This window comes from Choloepus didactylus, chromosome 15 (genome assembly GCF_015220235.1).
Source record: "Choloepus didactylus isolate mChoDid1 chromosome 15, mChoDid1.pri, whole genome shotgun sequence".
Lineage (NCBI taxonomy): Eukaryota > Metazoa > Chordata > Mammalia > Pilosa > Megalonychidae > Choloepus > Choloepus didactylus.
The window spans coordinates 69,483,959-69,505,700 of NC_051321.1; the positions used below are offsets into that span (position 1 = coordinate 69,483,959).

The 21,742-nt window shown below is 40.0% G+C and overlaps 2 protein-coding genes, 1 long non-coding RNA gene and 1 pseudogene across 5 annotated transcripts in view; 3 read left to right on the forward strand and 1 right to left on the reverse strand.

Moving 5' to 3' along the window:
• OIT3 (oncoprotein induced transcript 3) overlaps positions 1–5,682 on the forward strand; it is a 33,136-nt gene extending 27,454 nt beyond the window's left edge. The window contains exon 9 of the mRNA XM_037805123.1: positions 4,622–5,682. Within this exon, the coding sequence (XP_037661051.1) occupies positions 4,622–4,795 (174 nt within the window). The 3' untranslated portion in view covers positions 4,796–5,682. The remainder of the gene's footprint in view (positions 1–4,621) is intronic.
• LOC119510767 lies at positions 310–673 on the forward strand (annotated as a pseudogene).
• Positions 5,683–6,396: 714 nt separating the features above from the next.
• On the reverse strand, positions 6,397–21,170 carry PLA2G12B (phospholipase A2 group XIIB). Of its 3 annotated transcripts, none has more exons than XM_037805126.1 (4): positions 20,817–21,170; positions 11,935–12,011; positions 9,136–9,301; positions 6,397–6,949 (listed from the first exon to the last, which is right to left on the reverse strand). In XM_037805126.1, exons 1-4 carry the CDS (start codon positions 21,025–21,027, stop codon positions 6,828–6,830), a joined length of 576 nt encoding a protein of 191 aa, XP_037661054.1. In that variant the 5' UTR covers positions 21,028–21,170; the 3' UTR covers positions 6,397–6,827. The 3 variants fall into 3 exon arrangements, with proteins under 3 accessions (XP_037661054.1, XP_037661053.1, XP_037661052.1); XM_037805125.1 differs by having other exon boundaries at positions 6,397–6,946; positions 11,923–12,011; XM_037805124.1 differs by having other exon boundaries at positions 11,923–12,011.
• LOC119510768 lies at positions 19,303–21,726 on the forward strand. The gene is made up of 3 exons (XR_005212015.1): positions 19,303–19,395; positions 20,860–21,038; positions 21,611–21,726. It is a non-coding gene; the product is annotated as an uncharacterized LOC119510768 (long non-coding RNA).
• Positions 21,727–21,742: the final 16 nt, after the last annotated feature.

Below are 21,742 nucleotides of genomic sequence, written 5' to 3' on the forward strand. Positions count from 1 at the left end.
TTAAGGAGATGAAGGAAAGTACAGAGAAAGAACTAAAGGATATCAGGAAAACAATGAATGAACAATATGAGAGTCTAAGTAAAGAGATAGAAATTTTAAAAAGAAACCAAACAGAACTCCTGGAGTTGAAGACCATAATAACTCAAATGAAAAATGCCCAGGAGGGTTTCAAGAGCAGATTGGAGCTTGGCCCTCCGGCGGAGCTGCTGCCCCAGCTGCAAGATGCTTCCTAACTTCTCGCTGATGGGCGAGCTGTTGCCACCTCGGTGTTCACACTCCTCTGTAGGTTTTTAGAATTCAACTATAAAAATGGACAGAATTCTCCTTGATGATTTTGGTGGTCACCTTCTGTTCTCTTGTGCAAACTGCGATATGATCCTGACCAACTGCCCAGGACATCTCCACTCGTTTCACTGGCACCACTGGTAGAGCATTTCTTTTTAGCAAGGTAGTAACCTTGCAGTGCAGTGAAGTTCAAGACCCAGTCATGCTCACGGGCTGCCAGATGGTTCGAGATGGGAGCTGCAAAAACTGCAAAAACAAACTTGGTTGGATTTATGAGTTTGCCACTGAAGACAGCCAGCATTATAAAGAAGGTTGTGTGATCCTGAATCATGCTCTAGTTCAAGAGAGTGAGGGCTTTGAGGAGCATGTGCCATCTGATAACTCTTGACGAAAAAGAGATAAATAGCATCTTTTCTCAGGTCTCCTTCATTGAAAACAAAAATCTGCTTACACACACTGTCACCTTAGTATCAGAGTCGGAATCATGAACTGTGGGACTAGAGGTTGTGAGAATCTAAGATGGAACCTTTCTTTCATCTCTCTTTTTTTTTTAATTTTCTATTTTTCATCCAACAGCTGTGTATAAAGAGAATATTACGCAGATATCATTATTTTTTTTTCCTATGTTTACATCTTGAAGCAGAATAATCTGTCTGCAGCCACATTGTGGGCTATGTGAGGAAAAAAATCTGGGCTATTAGAGTGAAAAATAATGTGTTTCATATAAATTTTGAGAGGAAAATATGTCAAGAACATGTTTAGGCTTCATTTTAAAACTGTTTTTAAAACCCAGTTATTTCACCTGATTTTCTAGCTTCAGAAAAGAGATTGAAATTTGTAACCAGTGCTAAAGGTTCAGTGTTGATATGGCTTGTGCTCGCCATTGTGCTATATTCTTGTTGGAGATGTACCGTAGCACCAGAGCCCATTTTTCCTTGTCAGTCTTGACCCAAAGATGTTACCATTCCTAATTATTTGTCAACATATAATTGGTGTTGATTGGAAAATTTTTCTGAAACGGGGCAGAAATGTTGGTTGTCTTTTTTTTTTTTTTAAGTAACTTAAGCATAGTAATACAAATAAAGTAATACTTGGGAAAAAAAAGAGCAGATTGGAGCCAGCAGAAGAAAGATTCAGTGAACTTGAATATGAGACACTTGAAATGAGTTGGACTGAAGAACAGAAAGAAAAAGAAATATTTAAAAGCAAAAATAGCCTAAGACAGCTATGGAACACCATCAAGTGCATCAGTATAAATTTTATGGGAGTCCCAGAAGGAGAAGAGAGGAAGGAGCAGAAAGAATAGTCAAAGAAATAATGACAGAGAACTTCCCAAACTTAGCGAAAGACATGAATATGCAAATCCAAGAAGCTCAGAGAACACCAAACAGGATAAACATGAAGAAAAATACACCCCATCATATATCGATTACACTATCAAATGCAAAAAACAAGGAAAGAGTTCTGAAAGCTGCAAGAGAAAAGCAACATATTATGTACAAGGGAATCCCAGTAAGACTGAGTACTGATTTCTCATCAGAAACTATGGAGGCAAGAAGGCAGTGGGTTGAAATACTAAAGTGCTGAAGGAAAACTGCCAGCCAAGAATTTTATATCTGGCGAGACTCTCTTTCAAAAATGAGGGAGAGATTTAGACATTCTCAGATAAACAAAGCTGAGGGAGTACATCACCACCAGACCTGTCCTGTAAGTAATGCTAAAGTGGGTTCTTCAGACTGAAATGAAAGGACACCAGACAGTGGTTCAAAGCAGCATAGAGAAATAAAGACCTGTGTAAAGGTAACCATTTGGGTAATTATAAACGCTAGTATTGGTGTATTATTTGGTATATAACTCCACTTCTTACTTCCTAATGCAAATGCATAGAAAGTAATGATAAATCTAGGTTTTTGGACATACAATGTACAAAGATATAAGTGATAACTAGTATTAAAAATGGTGGGGGAACAGAGAGGTATGGGAAAAGTATATGTGCCTGTATTGAAGTTAAGTTGGTATCAAATCAAATATAATTGTTATATATGTAGGATGTTAAATTTTAACCCAATGGCAACCACAAGGAAAACAGATGAAAAATATATCCAAATAGAAATGAGAAGACACTCAATATGGTACAACACAATAAAGCAAATAAATATAAAAGTAGGATATCTTGTGGTAGGAAATGGATTCTTAGACTTCACACCCAAAGCACAAGCAACAAAAGAAAAAATAGACAAACTGGACCTCATCAAAATTAAAAACTTTTGCTCCTCAAAAGAATTTATCATGAAAGTAAAACAACAGCCTACATAATGGGAAAAAATATTTGGAAACTACATATCTGATAAAGGATTACTATCCAGAATATATAAAGAAATCCTTCAACTTAAAAAGACAACCCAATTTAAAAATGGGCAAAAGACTTGAACAGACGTCTCTCCAAAGGAGATATACAGAGGGCCAAAAAGCACATGAAAAGAAATGCAAATGCAAAAAGCACATTAGAGAAATGCAAATCAAAACCACAATGCAATACCATTTCACACCTGTTAGAATGGCTGCTATTTAAAAAAATGGAAGATAAGTGTTGGAGAGGATGTGGAAAAAGAAAAACAGTCATTTACTGCTGGTGGCAATGTCAAATGGTGCAGCCGCTGTGTAAGACAGTTTGGTGGTTCCTCAGAAAGCTAAATATAGAACGACCGTATTACCCAGCAATCCCACTCCTAGGTATAAACCCACAAGAATTGAAAGCAGGGACTGGAATAGTTATTGGCACAATGATGTTCATAACAGCATTATTCAAAAAGTTGCCAAAAGATGGAAGCAACCCAAGTGTCCATCAATTGATGATGGATAAATAAAATGTGGCATATACATACGGTGGAAAATTATTCAGCCATAAAAAGGAATGAAGTCCTGATACATGTGAGAACATGTATGAACCTTGAAGAAATCAGTAAGCCAGGCACAAAAGGACAGATATGATCTCTCTGATGTTAAACAATTAGAATAAGCAAACACATAGAGTCAGAATCTAGAATATAGGTTACCAGGGGACAGGGTGGGGATGGAGAATGGTAAATTAAGGCATAAAATGTGCAGGGTTCCTATTTGGAATGATGGGAATATTTTGGTAATGATGATGGTGATAGTAGCACAACAATGTGAATGCAATTAACAGCACTGAAATATATATCAGAATATAATCAAAAGGGGAAATGTTCAATTGTGTATACGGTAACAGAATAAAAAATTTTTTTTAAATCCATGGAACTACACTATACAAACAGTGAACCCTAAGTTAAACTATGGACTTTATTTAATAGTACAATTATAAAAATGTGCTGTCATCAATTGTAACATATGTTTCATAAATTCAAGTGGTTGGTGGTGGGGTGGTATATGGGAATCCTGTGTTTTATGCATGATTGTGCTGTAAACCCATAACTTCTCTAATAAAGGGGGAAAAGTGGGGGAGGGGGAAGGAGGAAGGAGGAAAGAAATGCCCCTCAAACAGGGCTCCAGTATATAAATTTAATGCAATATGAAGTAGTCATTAAAATGAATATGGAAAAACCAGATATGAAAAAATTGTCAAATCATAAAATTAAACCCAGTAATTCTACATGAATATGGAATATGCTACAGGATAAAAACAACCATGGGTACCCACGAATAGAGGTTATAAGAGGCTGAATAGAAAAGGCTATCATTGATCTCAGGTAAAGGGGTTTGTTTTTGTTTTTTTGGTATAGCTGTTGAAACATTTAAACCAAAGAAAGTGTAAGAGGCCAACATTCTCTGCCACGCAGCATCGAAGTGTATTGATGTCCTTTCCAGCTACATCGTTGCTCCAGAACAACTGCTAAAAACATTGGCTAATTCTGATCTCCCTCCTCAAAGAGGCAGTAAACTTTGGTCAGTTCCTAAGGGAAAGGTGCTTAGAAAAATGACTTGTTATTTTACAACAGAAGTGCCTGGGAGCCACTCCTCGATGGGAATATTATCGCTATTAGATATTGCCCTTACAAAGTCCTCTCTTGTTTCCACACAATGTGACACTTATGAATGTGGGTTTTAAAATCATCCACGTGACTCACATTCCAATTTTGCCACTTTCCTAAATGTGTGAATTTGGGCAAGGCCTCTCTTAAGTCTCAGTTTTCTCATCTGTAAAATGGACATAATAACAGCTACCTCAAAGGGTTGTCATCAAGCTGACAGGAGACAACGTCTAAAGCATTTAATATCCTGTCTGGCTAATAGTAAGGGCCCAGTAAGTGGCAATTGTTGTTACTGTTTTTATTAATCAAAAGCACCCTCTTTGCAGGAAGTGTTTCTGCACTGCCGGGTGCTTGTCTGCGGGAGGCTGGACGAGCGGTCGCGCTGCGCCCAAGGCTGCCACAGGCGCGTGCGCCGTGAGGCGGGAGGAGAGGAGGCCGCGGCGGGGGCGCGGAGCCGGGTGCTGACGGGCGGCCCCATCCTCATCGACCGGGAGAACTAGCGCCGCGCAGGCGCACGGCTTCCCTCCCTTTTGCAACTTCTCCGCGCACTCGATAAGGAGATCAGCCGCCATCCTAAAAAACCTGTCTTTTTAAAGCTCAGACTGTGAGTTTTAACCACCTCATGGGGCAATTCACCCCGGATTCCCGTCCATTCAGTCGGTAAAGGTCAGATTACTTCTGAAGCATCTGGCTTGGATGGGCTTCACACGATTTTTCCCAGTTTTTCCTACAATAAAAACACCTAGTGTCTGATGCAAGAGGACCCCTAAGAAGTTGGGTATCACTATTTCAAATTTGAAATAATAAAAGAAATTAAATAGTTGCTTGAAGTTATGACTAAAATACCCAGTGACTACTTAAATATGAAAATAATTCTATGCTGAAATTTCATTTCAAATACAGAATGGTTATAGGGGATTTGGAAGTTTAGCAATATGACAAAAATACTGTTTGTTTTTTCTCCTATGCAATATTTTCTTTTGATGTTTTTATATTGTCTCAAGTGAAATATTTTCACTTAATGAATGTTAACAAATTCATTAACATGCACTTAAGTGGTTCAATGACAGAACTGTAAAGAAAATTAAAATTTGATACCATATGGCCTGTTATTTGGTATTCTGTGCCCTCAGGCTGGTAAGACAATAGGTAGAAAATTATACCACACTCTTATTTTGTAGGAGCTTAGTAAACTTTATTGCAATAAATATCATAAACTTCAGCATAAATTTTATCTGCTGTTAAATTCAATTTCTTAATAGGCTAATAATTACTATGGCTTTCTATAAGAGCAGAAAAATGTTTTCTTTTTCTTTTTTTAAAAAAATGGCTACAATCCACAAGTCTTAAAAGAGCCAGTGAAATTAACAAAAGGAAGGGAAAGGAGAAAATTTTCTAGGTCAGCAAAAATTTTCTATAAAGGGCCAAATGGTCAATATTTTAGGCTTTGCGGGCCACACTGTGTTTATTACAAGTACTCAGCTCTGCAAAAAAAACAGGCAGAGATAATATATAAATGAATGAGCATGACTGTATTCCAATAAAACTTGACAAAAACAGGTATCGGGCCAACCCCTGACCTAGATTAGTGGTCCTTGGCATTGATGGTGCATTAGAATCACCTGGGAAGTGTTTCTAAAATGCCAGTACATAGGCACCTCCCAGAAGATTTTTTTAATTACACTTTTAAAGCTCCAATATGATTCCAATATGAAGTCAGTGTTGAGGACCATGATTTAGTGAATGGCTATTTGTCTCTCACTCCCCTCAGACTTCAGGAACCTTTCCTAGCTATCTCTGTTGTCTTCTCTTACCACCTACTTCCCAGATCTTAGTGTGACTCTAATGCCATTAGCAATTGGGAATGAAAGAAGGATGGGTCACTGGAGGAAAAATGGAATCTCAGAGACTTCACTCCGTCTGACCTTCACCTCCACTGGTTTCATCAGGTAAGCCTCTGACCCTGCCCACCTGTTTTTCTCTTCAGCACCAGTGGGAATAATTGTTTTCATGTGTGGAATTTATCATGTCACATTCTGTTCTCTTCTAAGTGAAATGGAAGCATAATGGTGATAATGGAATTCATTCATCTCTTTTCAAGTTTTCTAAAAAATATACTTTATTACAGGTGAAATGCTTACTGGCAACTGAAACACGGGACAGAGGAAAGTCATTGTCTCCCAAGTAATTGGACTCCGCCAAATTTTCACTTACGAAAATAATTATCACGTCCAGGAGTCCCAGGGTTTGCTTGTATTTTAGTCTTTAAGCCAAGAACTGAATTTCCGGGCAGATGTGTCTTGGTTGGGGAGGACAGTGTTAAAATGAAGAATAGCCTTCACTCCACATCTTGTTTTCCAATTCTCAAAGGATGTGACTCACTTTTCGGCTGTAAAACAATGTTTCCTTTCTCCTGCTCTGTGGTTTTCAAACTGCTGGAAGAAAGGATGATTTAGGTCGGCCACACGGCGCTCTCCAAGACCCACAGCTGTGGTACCACTCAGGAAGACGCAGGCAGGCATCAGCCCTTCCTCATAGCTCTTCTTTCTCCTCTTCTGGGCAGATGCAGGCTGCCCGTTGACTATTCATAAAGGGTCGGCAGCCCAAGGTCCAGACAGTGTTGAACACAGTGTCAGCCAGCGAATCACAGGCTACTTGGAAAAGACGATGAGATATATAAAGATTAATATACAGGACTACCCCAAATCGTATGAGTAATTATGAAGAGGCAATGTCTTTCCAAGGATGGCACAACACCCAGAGGAAAGTAGAGGCCGTAATCCAAGTACAGAATTAAAAGGAAAAGCATATATTTAAATCTTTCAGAGACGTTCCCATTCAATCCAGGAGAGCAGAATAGACTTTGGGGTGCCCTCCAGGGCAGAACCTTGCTTAGCAATCAGAATTTCCCAAACCACTATTATGTTCACCTCATGGAAACTTATAATTTTTAAATAGTCTCCCAGATAATACAGCCATGTTTCCTGTAGCTTCCCTGACCAAGCAAAGGATGAACAATTATTCTTTCACTGAAAAAAATACTTGTGTATGTTGGTCAGCCACTCTGTCAGGGGCTAGGGATAACGAGATGAAAGGCATCATCCCCAACTCAAAGATCTCATAGTTTGGACATAGAGTTGGAGAGGATGGACAGATAAACGGATAGTTACACTACAGCATGATGAAAGTAACCCGAGGTGCTGTGGGTGATCATAAAAGGGTCTCTGTCCCTCTGGGGAAAGGATTATTAAGGAAGGGATCTCAGAGGAGGTACAATATCTATGTTTAAGCTTCAAGAATGATCAGGGAAATGAAGTACGGTGCAGACTACAACATGGATGAACCCTGAAAACATTATGCTAAGTGAAAGAAACCAGTCACGAAAGATCACTTATTGTATGATTCCATTTATGTGAAATGTACAGAATAGACAAATCATAGAAAGTAGATCAGTGGTTGCCTAGAGTTAGGTGGAGGAAGATGGACAGTGACTACTAATGGATATGGGTTACTTTGGGGAATGACAAAAATGCTCTAAAATCGATTGTGATGTTGACTCACATCTCTGCGAGCATATTAAAAACCACTAAGTTGTACACTTTAAATGGGTGAAGTGTGTAATACATGACACATATCTCAATAAAGCTGCTTCCACGTTAACAACCAAAGAATGATCATGGTGCTCCAAGCAGAGGGACTGAAGGGGCAGAAAAGTATGGGACATCAACCCAAGTAGTTTGAAATGGCAGGAGTCAGGAGAGGAATCTGGAGTAACCAGGAAGATCCTGGAAAGGTAACTAAGGCTGAATAGGGCATGGCATTTTACGTCACAGTAAGGAGTTGAGATTTCATCCTTAAGAGGAATCTATTGAAGGGCTTTAAACAGTGGGTGGAGATGATCAGATTTGTGTGGTATAAAAATATATCTGGTCCCAATAGGGAGAACAGATTGGATGGAGCCCAGCAACTGGGTTAATTTGCAGTAACCAGGCAAGTGGGACTATCAAAGAGAGATTTTGGAGAAAGAATCAATAGGACATTGCTTGGAAGATATAACTCAACCTGACCCTGGATTAGCAGCAGGTACTAGATTATTTATATTTTCAAACCCTTACACATTTACTTCAGGACCACACTGTAGACATTTATCTAAAAACAAGATCCAAGACTCTTTCTACTGCTGACTTTCTTTGCAGCGTGGGGCCAGCTTGAATTTCAACCTTTACTATCTAAAAATATGTAAAACTAATGTAATGTTCTGGCTTCAGAAGCTGAGGGATTAAAACTTTTCCTAAGGTGAATTAGGAAAAAGAATTTAAAGAATGAGTGCTTGAGATTAGGTAACTAAGCAGTTATTTAAAGAGATATATTTTTTCAAGTATATATAGAGAGAGATCTTTCCATGCAAAATGATAGTTTAAAAAAAAAAAAAAAATCCTTCCCTGACTGTGAATTAGGAAAAACAGTTTAAAACAAACTAGTAGTCCTATACCAAGTAACTTCTGATGTGGAAAATTATTCAACAGTGGAATGGATAACCAATGCCAGTTGGGCAACTTTTGGGTTTTAAAGGATAGATTTTTATTTCTCTGGGAAGGCTTTGGTGTGGCCCTTTCCATCAGGAGTAGGGCCAGCAGTTCCTGGGCAGAACAGCAAGAACTGTGGGGGAGCAGGGCCCAGAACCTTCCTTCATCCTTTCTTGCACTGATTATGGAGTTCTTTCTTTATAGAAAGTTCACTGGGCTCGGATGGTCTCCTTGAGTAAAGGGGCTGTGGCCACAACTCTGTGAAAATGGGAGCAAAACTCTCTGCTCACAAGTAAGTGCCCTTAATACCCTACCTTCCACGTTGGAGACGAAGCCCAGACTCCGCTTCAAGTCAGAACAGATCGAGTGGAGACACCATCGGAATTTTGCATCACAGCGATATTTGTTGGCTCCACAAGTGTCATAGCAGACATCCAGCTGGTTGCAACACTTGGTCATTGCTGGAATGCCCAAGTCCATCTGGGGGAAAGTGAGGGAAGAAAAGGGAAGGGAGAAAATGACACACTTCAACCAAGGGCCTTAAGCAACCTTGCTCACCATATTAATAGCCAGTTCTCCCATTCCCGGTACATGTTCAGATCCATTCAGAAATACCAATGAGTGGGTAGAAAACATCAGATGGAGACTTACGAGGCTAAGTTTTCATTATGATTTAGTTATTCGTTTAATATGTGATGCTAAATGGTTAATTTTTCTTCTTTTTCTTTTAGATTTCAGTCATTTTCAAATTCACAGGTTGCTATAGTGATGAAAAGAGAGATCAGGAGTAGTAGTGCAAAGGGCAGATCTGTAGGACTTCCTAATTCAACCAAAATTTATGTTAACATTTTTGCAGGTGAGATTTTGTTTGAGCAGAGGATTCCAAGGCTAAGGAGTATGAAAACTGAGCCTCGGTTCTCCAAGAAGTCACCAGCATCCATAGAACAGTGCTTTAAGGGTGTGTGTGTGTGTGTGTGTGTGTGTGTCTGGGTTGGGGAGCAGAGGGGAATATAGAACATATAGTTCCCGACCGCAAGGGGATCATAGTCAGACCCCAATATCTAAAACATGCATGCACACTAAGAGCTTGTGAACAACTTTAAATGTAGTAGCATAAACTGCATACTCAAGTTCACAGAATATCACAGGTAGAGTTATCAAACAAGAAAGATTTATTTAAGAGGGTTTCAAAAGAAAATTGAGAGAGGATTATTAGAGTTGAGAATTGACTTGTGATATAGCAGGGAGAGAAAAGAAATAATGAGCAAATCATTTGTGAGCAAGTCAATTCATTTGTTTAGTCTTCCAAAGTCTTTCCTGCTAAGTCTTTCCTTAGCAGGAAAAAAGATATGTATGCCTGTGTGTGTGTGTGTGTGTGTGTGTGTGTGTGCGCGCGCGTATGCATGCATGCATGTGTGTATATAATTTTTTTTTAATTATAGATAAGGGCAAGTTGATGGATGGCCTTGGTTTCCAAAGTAACTAGTTAGATTTGATAAAGACTCTTGAGCAAGGAAGGAACATGAGAAAAACAGTGATTAAAGAAGAATAATCATTCTGTGGTACATAAAGAGATGGACAGAGAGAGTCTAGACCTAAGTAGGACATCTTAGAATCTTTTGCAGTTTTTCTGATAGTACAGACCTAGACTTGGGTGAAAGCTGTGAAAATCAGGTTTCAAGGTGTGGGTGAAGATCGATTCATTAGCTATTATAGATCGTTTCCCCTGGGGTGGCCTTAAAGCCACCTATAGCAGAATATGGACTTTAGCAGGCTAAAATGCTCTTTCAAACAAAAAACAAAAATTATATTTACAGACCATCTAACTTGTCATGCTGGGCAAAGACCTGGGTTCTATAATCCTGCCTTAATCGCCATCAGATGATACCTGAAGTGAACTACTTTGCTACCAACAAAGATAACTGAGAATTAGATGAGTATGATGGCTCTAATTCAACTAAATAAATTGAAAAATTCTTGAGATAGTTCCAGATAATATTTATATCAGCAAACAAAATAAATTACTTCCAAAATAATATGTGTGCCTGTTCCATAGCTACTAAATTGATATCAAATGAGGTATATTGGCCAAAAAAAATATGTGGTTTCTCTAATATATATATTTGAAAGAGTTTTCTTGCTTCTGTGCACATTGCTGGTTGTGGACCCAACCACCACACGGCTGTGCGGGTAACACAAAGAAAGCACCATCGCTGAAAGGTGCCTTCCCATAAGACATCAGAGATTTACATATTTATTAGGCATAATGTCAGTCAAGTTTCTTTTTGTAGCAAAATCAGCTTATTAGGATAATTTTCTGACAAATAGAAATAACCTTCTTGAGGAAAGGGGACCTTTTCCCAATTTGCACAAAGATGCCACATGGGCAAGCATCTTTAGAAAATAAACATTATGGTCCTTAGAAAACTATTATGAATGACAATCTTTTGAATCAGCAGAAAAGTGAAGTTTAGCCTGAGTAAAGAACAAAATCATAGTGCAGATAATAAATCCCTTTACCTACATTTTATGTGAAACCTCTTCTAAAGAGAAAGAAGATAAAGAGCTTTTCAAGAAATTGATTTCTTTTTTATTCAGAAAGGCCCAATGGTGGGCTGGTAAACATTTAGCAAGTAGCTGGGTGAGGTGTGTGCTGACTTGTAGGGTTTGCAGAATTCTGTGATGTAAATACTACAGACTGATTTAAAGCTACCAACTTGAAGTCAACCCGGCAACATAACAATCAGCTCTCACCAGCCGGTACCAGCTGCCTCCAATAGACACTGGAAAGTGTCATAATTTAAGTAAGTCAAACTTAGCAGATTTATTTCAAATTAAATCAGGCTTTGATCCCCTAAGCCTCCACTGATGTCTGCAGTGGAAATTTCAGAGTTCTGACCCACTACACAAGGGCTTCTCTGAGGGACAGCCGTCTCTGGAAATGGAAATCAGATCCCTTCCTTGAAAATTATCTCCCTTCTCCTATGTCTGATTTAAAGTAATTGCAATTGCTCAACTTTATGCCACAAATGCTTCCATCAGCAGTGATTATTTGGTTAGTAAAAGCAATCAGCTGAGAAGGAAATGTTAGTGGTACATACACTTTCTGGTACCTTAAGACCCAGGAAGTAGGAGCTGCAGCCGTTGGGCTCCTGGGCCTTATAGCCGGGTCTGGGCATTGGTGCCTTTCCTAGCAGGAGAAGAGAGAAAAGAAGCAGGAAGAAATATTCAGAAATTAGACATTTGGGAATATTTGTCCAATAAAAATTATCTAAAAGCAGATTCAATTTTTTTTCTTAAAAAGTCACTGCTCACAACATTGTGAATGTAATTAACAGCACTGAATTATATATTTGAATGTGTCTAAAAGGGGACATTTTAGGTTGTATATATATTCCTAGAATAAAAATTTTTAAAAACCAAAGGACTGTGCAACACAAACAGGGAACGTTAATGTAAGCCATGCACTAAAGTTAATAACTAAAGTTAACATTCTTTCATCAGTTGTAACAAATATACCTCCCTAATGCAAGGTGTTAATAATGGGAGTGGGGGGAGGAAGCACTGTATTTCCTGCATGATTTTTCTATAAATCTACTTCTCCAATTAAAAAAAAAAATTTGTATTCAAAAAGGTCACTGTTCCTCACCAAAGAGTCAAGTCTAAATTAGGTGATGATGATGGTGGTATCATCATAACAAAGTAATAAGCCTGCAAACAAGTATGGCATTTTCTCCTAATCTCAAAACATTTTATGAGCATTTATTGGCAGTTTTAACATTTCTTTACTTTTTTTTCAATTGTGATAACATATATATATATCAAAAATTTTACCATTTTTAACTGTACAACTCAGTGGCTTCAATTACAATGTTGTGACACTGTCACCACCATTACTGAAACTTTTTCATCAGCCCAAACAGAAACTCTATACCCAATAAGCAGTAATCAGTCTCCAATCCCTCCTCTAAATTCATAACCTTGAAGATAAGGTCGATGCAAAACCAAAGCTAAAAGTCAAGGTTTCTGATTCTTCTATCCACTGTGAGACCCGCACACCACACACAGAATTACAAGAACATCACCTGATCACACAGTTAAGGAATCCGAATTCTATCAGGACCACATTCTTCAGAATGACTTGAGGAAGTTTAGAAAGACTCCGTAAATGTAAACAAAGCATTGTTGACCAAAGAGCAAAGAAACACCTCTGAGCAATAGTTTAGCATTTGTTATTATAGAACTAAACAGAAACAATCTGAAAATATTTAATTTCTTAATTTCTCCTACATTGTTTTTGAGTGACCATTTTACGATCTGACAGATGTGGAGAGGGAAGCTTGGTCAGTTGAATCAATGGCAGCTATCATAGATCAAGATACCCGTGACCAGAGCACTTTGGGATGGTCATCGGAGTGGATATTTTTATCCCACTGTCCAGATAAGAGACGGACTGACTTGCCTAAGGCCATGTAGCAAGTGGAGAAAAAGGATATGAATTCAGATTTCCCATTTGTATCCACAGACCTGTTCTTCCACATTTCTCTGCCTCTTCTTAGGGAAGAGAAGACTGAGGAAAAAGCTAAGACCTGCTCCTCAGAGTGAGGCACTTGCCATTTCTTTTTTCCTTCTTTTCTTTAATCTTCTCCTACTAGGTATTTCACTTTTAATTATTTTGTATTATGAAATACTTCAAAACTGAAAAAAAGTCAGAGAAACAAACACCATATGCCCACCATACAAATACAATGTTAACAGTCACCAAATTTACTTCAGGTTTGTTTGCGGTTTAATTACATGTTACAGGTACAGTTGAAGCCCCCAACCCCAGCCCAAGGCAACCACTGATCTACTTTCTCTTTAAATCTGCCTATTCTGGACAATTCACATAAATGAAATCATACAGTATGTGGCCTTTTGTGCCTGGTTTCTTTCATTTAACATAAAGTTTGCAAGATTCTTCAATGTTGTGGGTGTATCAGTACTTCATTTTTTTCCTTGAGGTAAAATTCACAAAACATAACATGAATCATTTTAGAGTGAACAGCTCTGTTGTATTTAATGCATTCATAATGTTGTACAACCACCACCTCTATCTAGTTCCCAAACATTTCACCACCCCAAAAGGAGACCCCGAACCCATTAGGCAGGTGCCTCCCATGCCCTCCCTGCAGCCTCGGGCAACCTCCAGTCTGCTTCTTGTCTCTGTGAATTTACCTATACTGAATATTTATATAAACGGAATCATGCAATATGTTGCCTTCCCTGTCTGGCTTCTCTCGCTTAGCATAATTTGTTCAAGGTTGATGCATGTTGCAGCATGTACCACAAGGTCATTCCTTTTTAAGGGCTGACTAATATTCCATCGTATGTTAGTCCACATTTTGTTGATCCCTTCATCTGGTGATGGATGGACACTTGGGCCGTGTCCACCTTTGCCTATTGTGAATAACACTGCTATGAACATGCACATACAAGTATTTGAGTACCAGTTTCCAATTCTTTGGGGAATCTAGGAATGGAATTGCTGTGTAATAACCATATTTACTAACTCATGTTTAACTTTTTGAGTAAGTGCCAAACTATTTTCTACAACAGCTGCACCATTTTACATTCCCACCAGCAATGCACAAGGATTCCAGTTTCTGCACATCCTCCCAGTTTCACCACAGTGTCTCGAGATGTGGACTGTTTCTCCTTGTCCTGCTGGAACAATCTGAGGACTTGGGTTTCTTTCACCTCTGGAAAATTTGTGGCCACTGTGTGAATGTTTTCTTTTCCTCATTCTCTCTAGTCTCTCCTTAGGGGACTCTTATTAATGAATGATGAAGCTCTCTTATCCTGTCCCCCATGTATCTTAACCTCTGTTTCATATTTTCCATCTTTTTTTCTTTCGTTGTACTGAATTCTGGATAGCTTCACCAAAATCTCTTTTCTACCCTACTAATTCTCTGTAGCTTGAATAATTTGCTATTTAACCTTTCCACTGAGTTTTTTTATTTCAAAGACTATAATTTTCATTTCTTAGAATTCTATTTGGCTCTTTTTTCCAAATCTATGTATTCATTTTTCAGGGAGTTCTGTTTTTCTCATTATGGTTTTCTATTCCTTCATTTATTTCCTTAGTAATTTCAAATATTTTCATTATATCATTTTATTACCTCCAGTCCTTGGGATGCTAAATCTCCCATTTTTTATGTGTACTCACTCTCGGTTATTACCAGAGAGTGTTTTTTCTGGATCATTTTTTTCTGGATTATTATTTTATCTGGGTCTTTTTCCACATGGCTTTTATTAAAAGCTCATCTTCAGTAGGACTTTTTTTCTAAGAGGCTTCCTGTGTCCCGGGTTGTGTAACAGCAGGGCAGCTACTCCATTGCTTTGCTGCGGCTCCAAGAGTCTCCAGACACGTGGACAAGTATTTATGATAATTTCTCAGTTTGGGATTGAAGCCGCCACACGCAAACTCACTAGAATAGCCTCCTGTGCTAACTTGTTAACGTTTTCACTTTCCTTTTTGGGGGGGTAAACCTATTTCCTTACGTTCCTTAATAAGGGACTCGCACCACAGGACAAGTTCCTGTTTTCTTCTACCTTCCCAGAATTGGCTGAAACTAGTTTTAACCATTGAAGCATGCGCAGAAAGGAGAAACCTAAACTTAAAGTGACCCCAGAACATCAAACATTCTGTGAGTGGAATCAAAGTGAGCAGGATCAACAGGAGAGAGTAACACCAGATCCTAAAAGAAAGAACCCATCGGCATTAATGACCAGTTTACAATCCTTAATTTGAATGTAAGCATAGTCAATTACAATAGCTAACTTGCAATCCTTAATTTAACGTAAACCGGCCAGTTACAATGTGCCAAGTTCCTATTCCCACCTCCCTTTGTTTAACCTAATAAAAATCTCTAACCCCTCCAGTTTAGGGAGACAGATCTCAGGATTTTTCCCCCCGTCTCTGCAGGCCTACCCTTTGCTAATAAATTCTTTCTTTTCTCAAAATCCTGGTGTCACTGAATTGGCTTCTGTGCACATCAGAAAAGAACTCACCTGAGTGGTATCAGGATGCTCACTCCAGGTAGACTGTCTCAGTTAGAACATAGAATACGCTTGGGGTAGTGATTTTTTGTTTATTTCCCCTTCAGCCCCAGGTGGATAGAAAGCATCCTTGCTACTTCTTGGCATATTGTGAAGAAATTTCTAATCCTTTTAAAACAGAGTGGGCAGCTCTTTCAGGCTCTAAGTTTTATGCAGGATGTTTGTTCAGCTCCAGTTCCCAATTCTTACAAAGTTTCCATTTCCTCTCTTTGCATGGAGCATTAAAACCCCACTCCTTAGCCTTAGAGGGTACATACATTCCAGACTGAAAACCTTGTAGCAACAGCTCCAGCTCGCCACTTTGGTTTTGAGTTTCCTCTTCATTTCTAGAACATGAAGATTTCCCTTTATTTCAGTCTAGCTTGAAAGGATTGGGTGTTATGGGTTTTTTTTGTTGTTTTTTTTTTTTAATGTTTTATTTTTACACGTTGTTTCTTGTTCTCTGTAATGGAAGATACACTACTTGTCAGCTGACTCTGCCAGCTCACCATAAAGACCCTGCATTTCTTTCCAAACTTCTGGAGAAAGATAACTCATCACTGATACGTTACTAACCTAATATCTCCATCAGCATCAGAAGCACTGGGAATGGGGGAATGGGTAGGGTGTGAAAAAAAAAAGTAATCAGAATTACACATATGAAAATAATCAGACCACACCACACTACCAAATGTGGGTTGTCTCTTGGAGATGAGATTATGGTGACTGTATTTTTTCTTCAGAATGTTCTTCTATTAATGTTCTGCATCTATAACTTGACAGACGTTAGAAAAAAAAAATTTTAATCAAAAATCAAATGTTTAAATTTGATGACAGAACATTTTTTATGTATTTTTGCCAATAAGCCCATTTGTAGCAGACTTAGTGCGGTTTCCTGGGTTACCCTCTGCCTTGTCTGCACTTGATAACTCACAGAAGATAAAACTCTGATATCCCAGTTTGCAAGATAAGGAAAGGGCAACTGCAATTCCCTCCCACCTAGGCCTGCTGTTGATGAAGGCCATTTTTATTGCATTTAATATTTTGCATTTGCTACAGAAATTCTGTTTAGGAATGAAGCTTGAATTTAAAGTTCTAGGAAAAAAAAAAAAGTGATGATTTGATCCTAGGCAGAAAACACATATTATATCCACAAATTAGTTTTATTTTCTGGTTTTGGCTCTTTATAGATGTGGGAGGCTGACAACTTACTCCTCCAGTTCAGGGGTTAGTGGACTATGACATGCTGGCCAAGCCCATCCCACTGCCAGTTTTTGTACAGCCTGTGAGCCAAAAGTGGTTTGTAAATATATATGTTTATATATATATATATATATATATATATATATATATGTTTCAAACAAAATCCATAATCATTTTTTATCAATCCACTCAGTCTTAAGGGTTTTTGTATTTTTAAATATTTTTAAATCATTGGGGGAAACAAAAAAACAAGGATAACGTTTCACAACATGAAAATTATATGAAATTCAAATTTCAGTGTTCATTAAATTTTATAAACACAGACACACTAATTTGTGGCTTCTTTCACACATAAAAATAGCAGACTATTGTTACTCTTGATGTGAGAGTGCTTTCCAAGCAAGATACCAAACTCAGAAGCCATAAAGAAAAAGATTGAACAATTTGATCTTATAAAAATTAAAACCTTCCGAATAAAGTGAAATGCCATAAACGCAGCTAAAAGACACAGGAGAGGGAGACTGAGGAGGGAAATGAGAAGTGAAAGCCAGGAGTTCTGTCTTCCAGGCGCGGACACTGCCTCCTGGTCCTGATCTTTTCTTCTGTCAGTTTTGTCAGTGGAAAGAACAGTAAAAACTTCCGGGACTTTATGACCTGGGTCAAGGGTTGTATCTCCCTGGGAGGGTGTGTCCCTTCTCCCCACCCAGCTGAGGGACTACCCTGGAGTCAGCGGATTTTAATTGAAATGTGGATCCTGGCTACTTCCAGAAACACTCCAGGTCACCAGTAGATGCAAGTTGGGCAACACACTCACAGAGCAAAGCAGAAGAGTGGCGATTTTACAGAAGCAGTGAACTCTATAATTCCTCATGGAAACAGAGCAAGTGCCCCATGAGGTAGGGGGACCAACTTGTCCCACTGTGCCCGGGAGGGACTTGGTTTTAGCCCTGCAATCCCACATCCCAGGAACCCGGGCAACCAGGAACGGCTCACCCTAGCATGAGAACAATGAATTTGCCCTTGAGCCAGTGGCTGTTTTCTTTTCTTGAGTCTTTTTTTTCCCTGGAGAATCTGATGAAGGCTATGAATTCTTTCTCTGGAAAAATATACAAACTCACAGTTTCATAAAATTTTGCTCTAAGATTTCTGACATATAAAAAGTTCTCTTTTTAAAAAAAAAAAGACTAAAAATTGATATTTAAAGATACTTTTTCCTGGAACTAAACCCAAGAAGCAACTCATCAGGAGGTCATTTTATAAAAGTGTGACAGTGTGGACAATATCTTCATCGGGTTCACAAGAAACTCTGCTCCAGGGACCTTCGTAAAGGCCAAGAACCCTGAAATCTTCCTTCTTTCGAGGGACTTTTTCCAGAAGCTGAGAGATGCCATCCAACCACTGGGATTTCTGTGTTGTTTTCTGTTTTTACTTTATGTTGAAAGAGAACTGGAAGCATCTGAATGCATAGTTAACTTGTTCACTAAACTATCTTTCCTATAACATTTACAAAATTTGTTTGGTGCTTGCTATGCTCCATATACAGCTCTAAATTCTTAATATATATTTTTAAAATTCTCACACAACTCTGCAAGGTAGGCACTGTTAGCATCATTTATACATATAAGGACACCAAGGTTGACAGGCAATCCAAAGATCATGACTCTTCCATTACTGTACCAGTATTTCTAGAAGTCTGGTCTTTAAAGCCATGGTTCTAGAACTGTGGTCCGCAAACCAGCAGCATCAGCCTCACCTGGGAACTTGGTGGAAATCCAAATTCTCTAGCCCTCCCCAGACCTACTGAATCAGAAACACTTGGGGTGGGTGGGGCCCAGCAATCTGTTTTAAGAGCCCTCCAGGTGATTCCATGTACAGGAGCGTTTGAGAACTGCTGCTTTAAAAAGAGAAGAGAAGCTTTGCATATGGGAGAGGAATCACAAAGCAAACAACAAAAAAGAACAGAGACCCAGCTAATTATTAGATATCTGTTCAAAGACTGATTCGCTATCAACCTGAGAAGCTATTTTGCTCTATTGGAGCACAGCCTCTAGATCCTCAGCTCCCCTGGGCTCCAAACACAGCAAGGCTTCAACCCCCATTTTCATATGTTTTGAAAGGCTCCTCCTTTCACAGAGTCTGCTCTCAGAGTGAGAGGATTTATTTACTTTCCTGTTCTCTCTCTGTTGACTGTTCCGACCCCCCGCGACTTGGACCCTGCCCGGGCAGAAGGCTCTGCAACCAAGCTCTGCTGAAATCTTTTGGTGCTATTTTGCTGGAGAAGGAAGAACAAGGTTTGGTTCTCATTTTCCTAAATAAATTCCTGCCATTTTCTATTTGCTGGACAGATATGTCTTGTGTTGTGTATAGGAAGGGAAAAACAGCACCTAATGATAATTGAAATACCCGAAGTAAATTAACACCCAGTCCTAGCAGCCCCGGCTTTATACCATAGGGGATTTTTCACAGGGAAGATCAGCTTCCTTTTTTACCACCTCCCTATGAGGTTAAAACTTCTACGCTGCAAAATTTTTTGGTTCTGGAACAATAGTTGGTCATTATTTCCTGTTCATTCTTAGCATATAAGGAAGCCACTTGCCCTGCTAGAAGATAAAAAAGGGAGAGAGAGGGAGACTTATTGGGTGAGTCCAGAAAGTACATAGCTTTGTTGTCTCTCTCTCTAGGCTGTTTTATCTGTTGGGCGTTTGGAGACAATATTTCTCAAATATGTTTTCCTGCTAAGCTACACTGACTCACCATTTTCATCTCTTATTCCATGGTGAGACATTTGATAAACAAAACCATAAAACTAATGCTATACGAGACTATACGCATTGGACAAGTTTGCATTTAAAGTTACACTGTGCCTTCCAGCTCCGAGGTTCAGGTCTGCATTCTGCTCCCATTATGTGAACTTCCAGTGCAGAGTATAGGAAGAGCTGGCCCCAGGGATGACTCAGGCGTGCTCCCTGGCTCCCATGCATGGCTTTAGGAGGCGGGGTAAGCGCTCCTGCTGTTCCCTAATTGCACGCCTGGCACTCAGCCTGAGAACAGCCCCAGGCCCACGCAGGGAATGATCCCGGCCTGCAGACAGCTGGCCGCACGCCTCTTCCCACCACCGGGAGGCCTGCCGTTGCCAGTGGAGGCTGTAGCATCAGGGACAGTGCAGGCAACTGATGCCAATCAGAGACTGGCAGAGCTGGGAGAAGGTGCTGAACTGCAGTAGAGGGAAAGATTTCCAAGCTTAATTCAGAGCTATGGAGTAAGCTGCTTCACCCTCCATGCCCCTTCCCCGGGGCAGAATTTTCTCTGAGTGTTCAACTTCAGTTTTCATCCCAAGGACCCCCACATAGTTTTCTCCCACAATTTCTTCTCATCCCACACTGCCCTTTATGCTACCAGCCTGACGATAAACTCGTTAAAATGCCCCCGGGTTAAAAAGTCTTGAAAAGGTCCTTGGAGTAGGTTTGCCAGATTGAAAAAAGAAAAAATGCAGGACAAGTAATGATTGGACACGCTTATATTACACAAACTTTTCTTTGTTTATCTAAAATTCAAATTTCTCTTGGCATCCTGCATTTTTATTTGCTGAACCTGGCAATGCTCCCTAAGTGGTGGTTGATAGGGAAAAGCGCATGGCAGAACGTGACCTGCCTGGGCTGCTCACAGGTCCACCACAGGGACAGTTTGACAGGGAGGGAAACTGCACACTCACCGTAGCGGCACCTGTACTGACAGACTCCGTTCTTCCCTCCCAGCAGCTCCAGGAAGGAATCAAAGTAGCTGTTGACAGATTCAAAGCTGCCCCGGATGTGCCGAAGGCCCCAGTCTGAATAGGACTCCTCTGCGTCCGGGCTGGAGTCGCTCTGAGCCAGGCCACCCCCCAGGCTGAGCCACAAAACCATGAAGCCGGTGGCCACCTTCATCCTGCAGCCAGGTGAGCAGCGAGGGCCGCCCTCAGACCCCAGCCAGGGTCCCAGGAAGTCTCAGGGGCAGGCCACCCAGTCCGATGTCAGATGGGACTTGGAAAGGGATTATCTGGAATGCTCAATCCGTGTGTTCCCCAGAGGTGGACTTTAAACATAGCTGTGGAGGCTGGGATGAGATCAGGGCAATTAGGAAGAGGACAAAGGTTGGGCAGTGGGAGGGTCTGTCTGAAGATGGCCAGTGAGAGGGGACTCTTCAAAGTGAATCCCACACCCTGGAGGAGGGAGATGTTGACCAGCTTCTAGGGGGCAAGGGCAATGGAGCGATCAGAATTCTACCCCTGCAGCTTGTTCATTTATTCATTTATTGATCCTGAGCATGTCTGGCTCTTCAGAGCCAGCTCTTCACACAGAAAGCTTGTTCCAAGGTCCTAGCCCCACCCCTAGCCAGTTACCTGCAGGTGGTGTCCGGAGATTCAGCAGGGGGGATAAAAGATTCAGCACGACCTGTGTTTTAGTTTGCTAAGCTGCCGAAAGCAGACACCATAAAATGGGTTGGCTTTTAACAATGGGAATTTATTAGCTTAACAGGCTGACGGTTTTGAAGCTGTAAAAATGTCCAAATCAAGGCATCATCGAGACAGTGCTTTCTTCCCAAAGACCAGCTGCCGACGATCCTTGACTCCTCTGCCACACGGTAAGGCACATGGCGGCA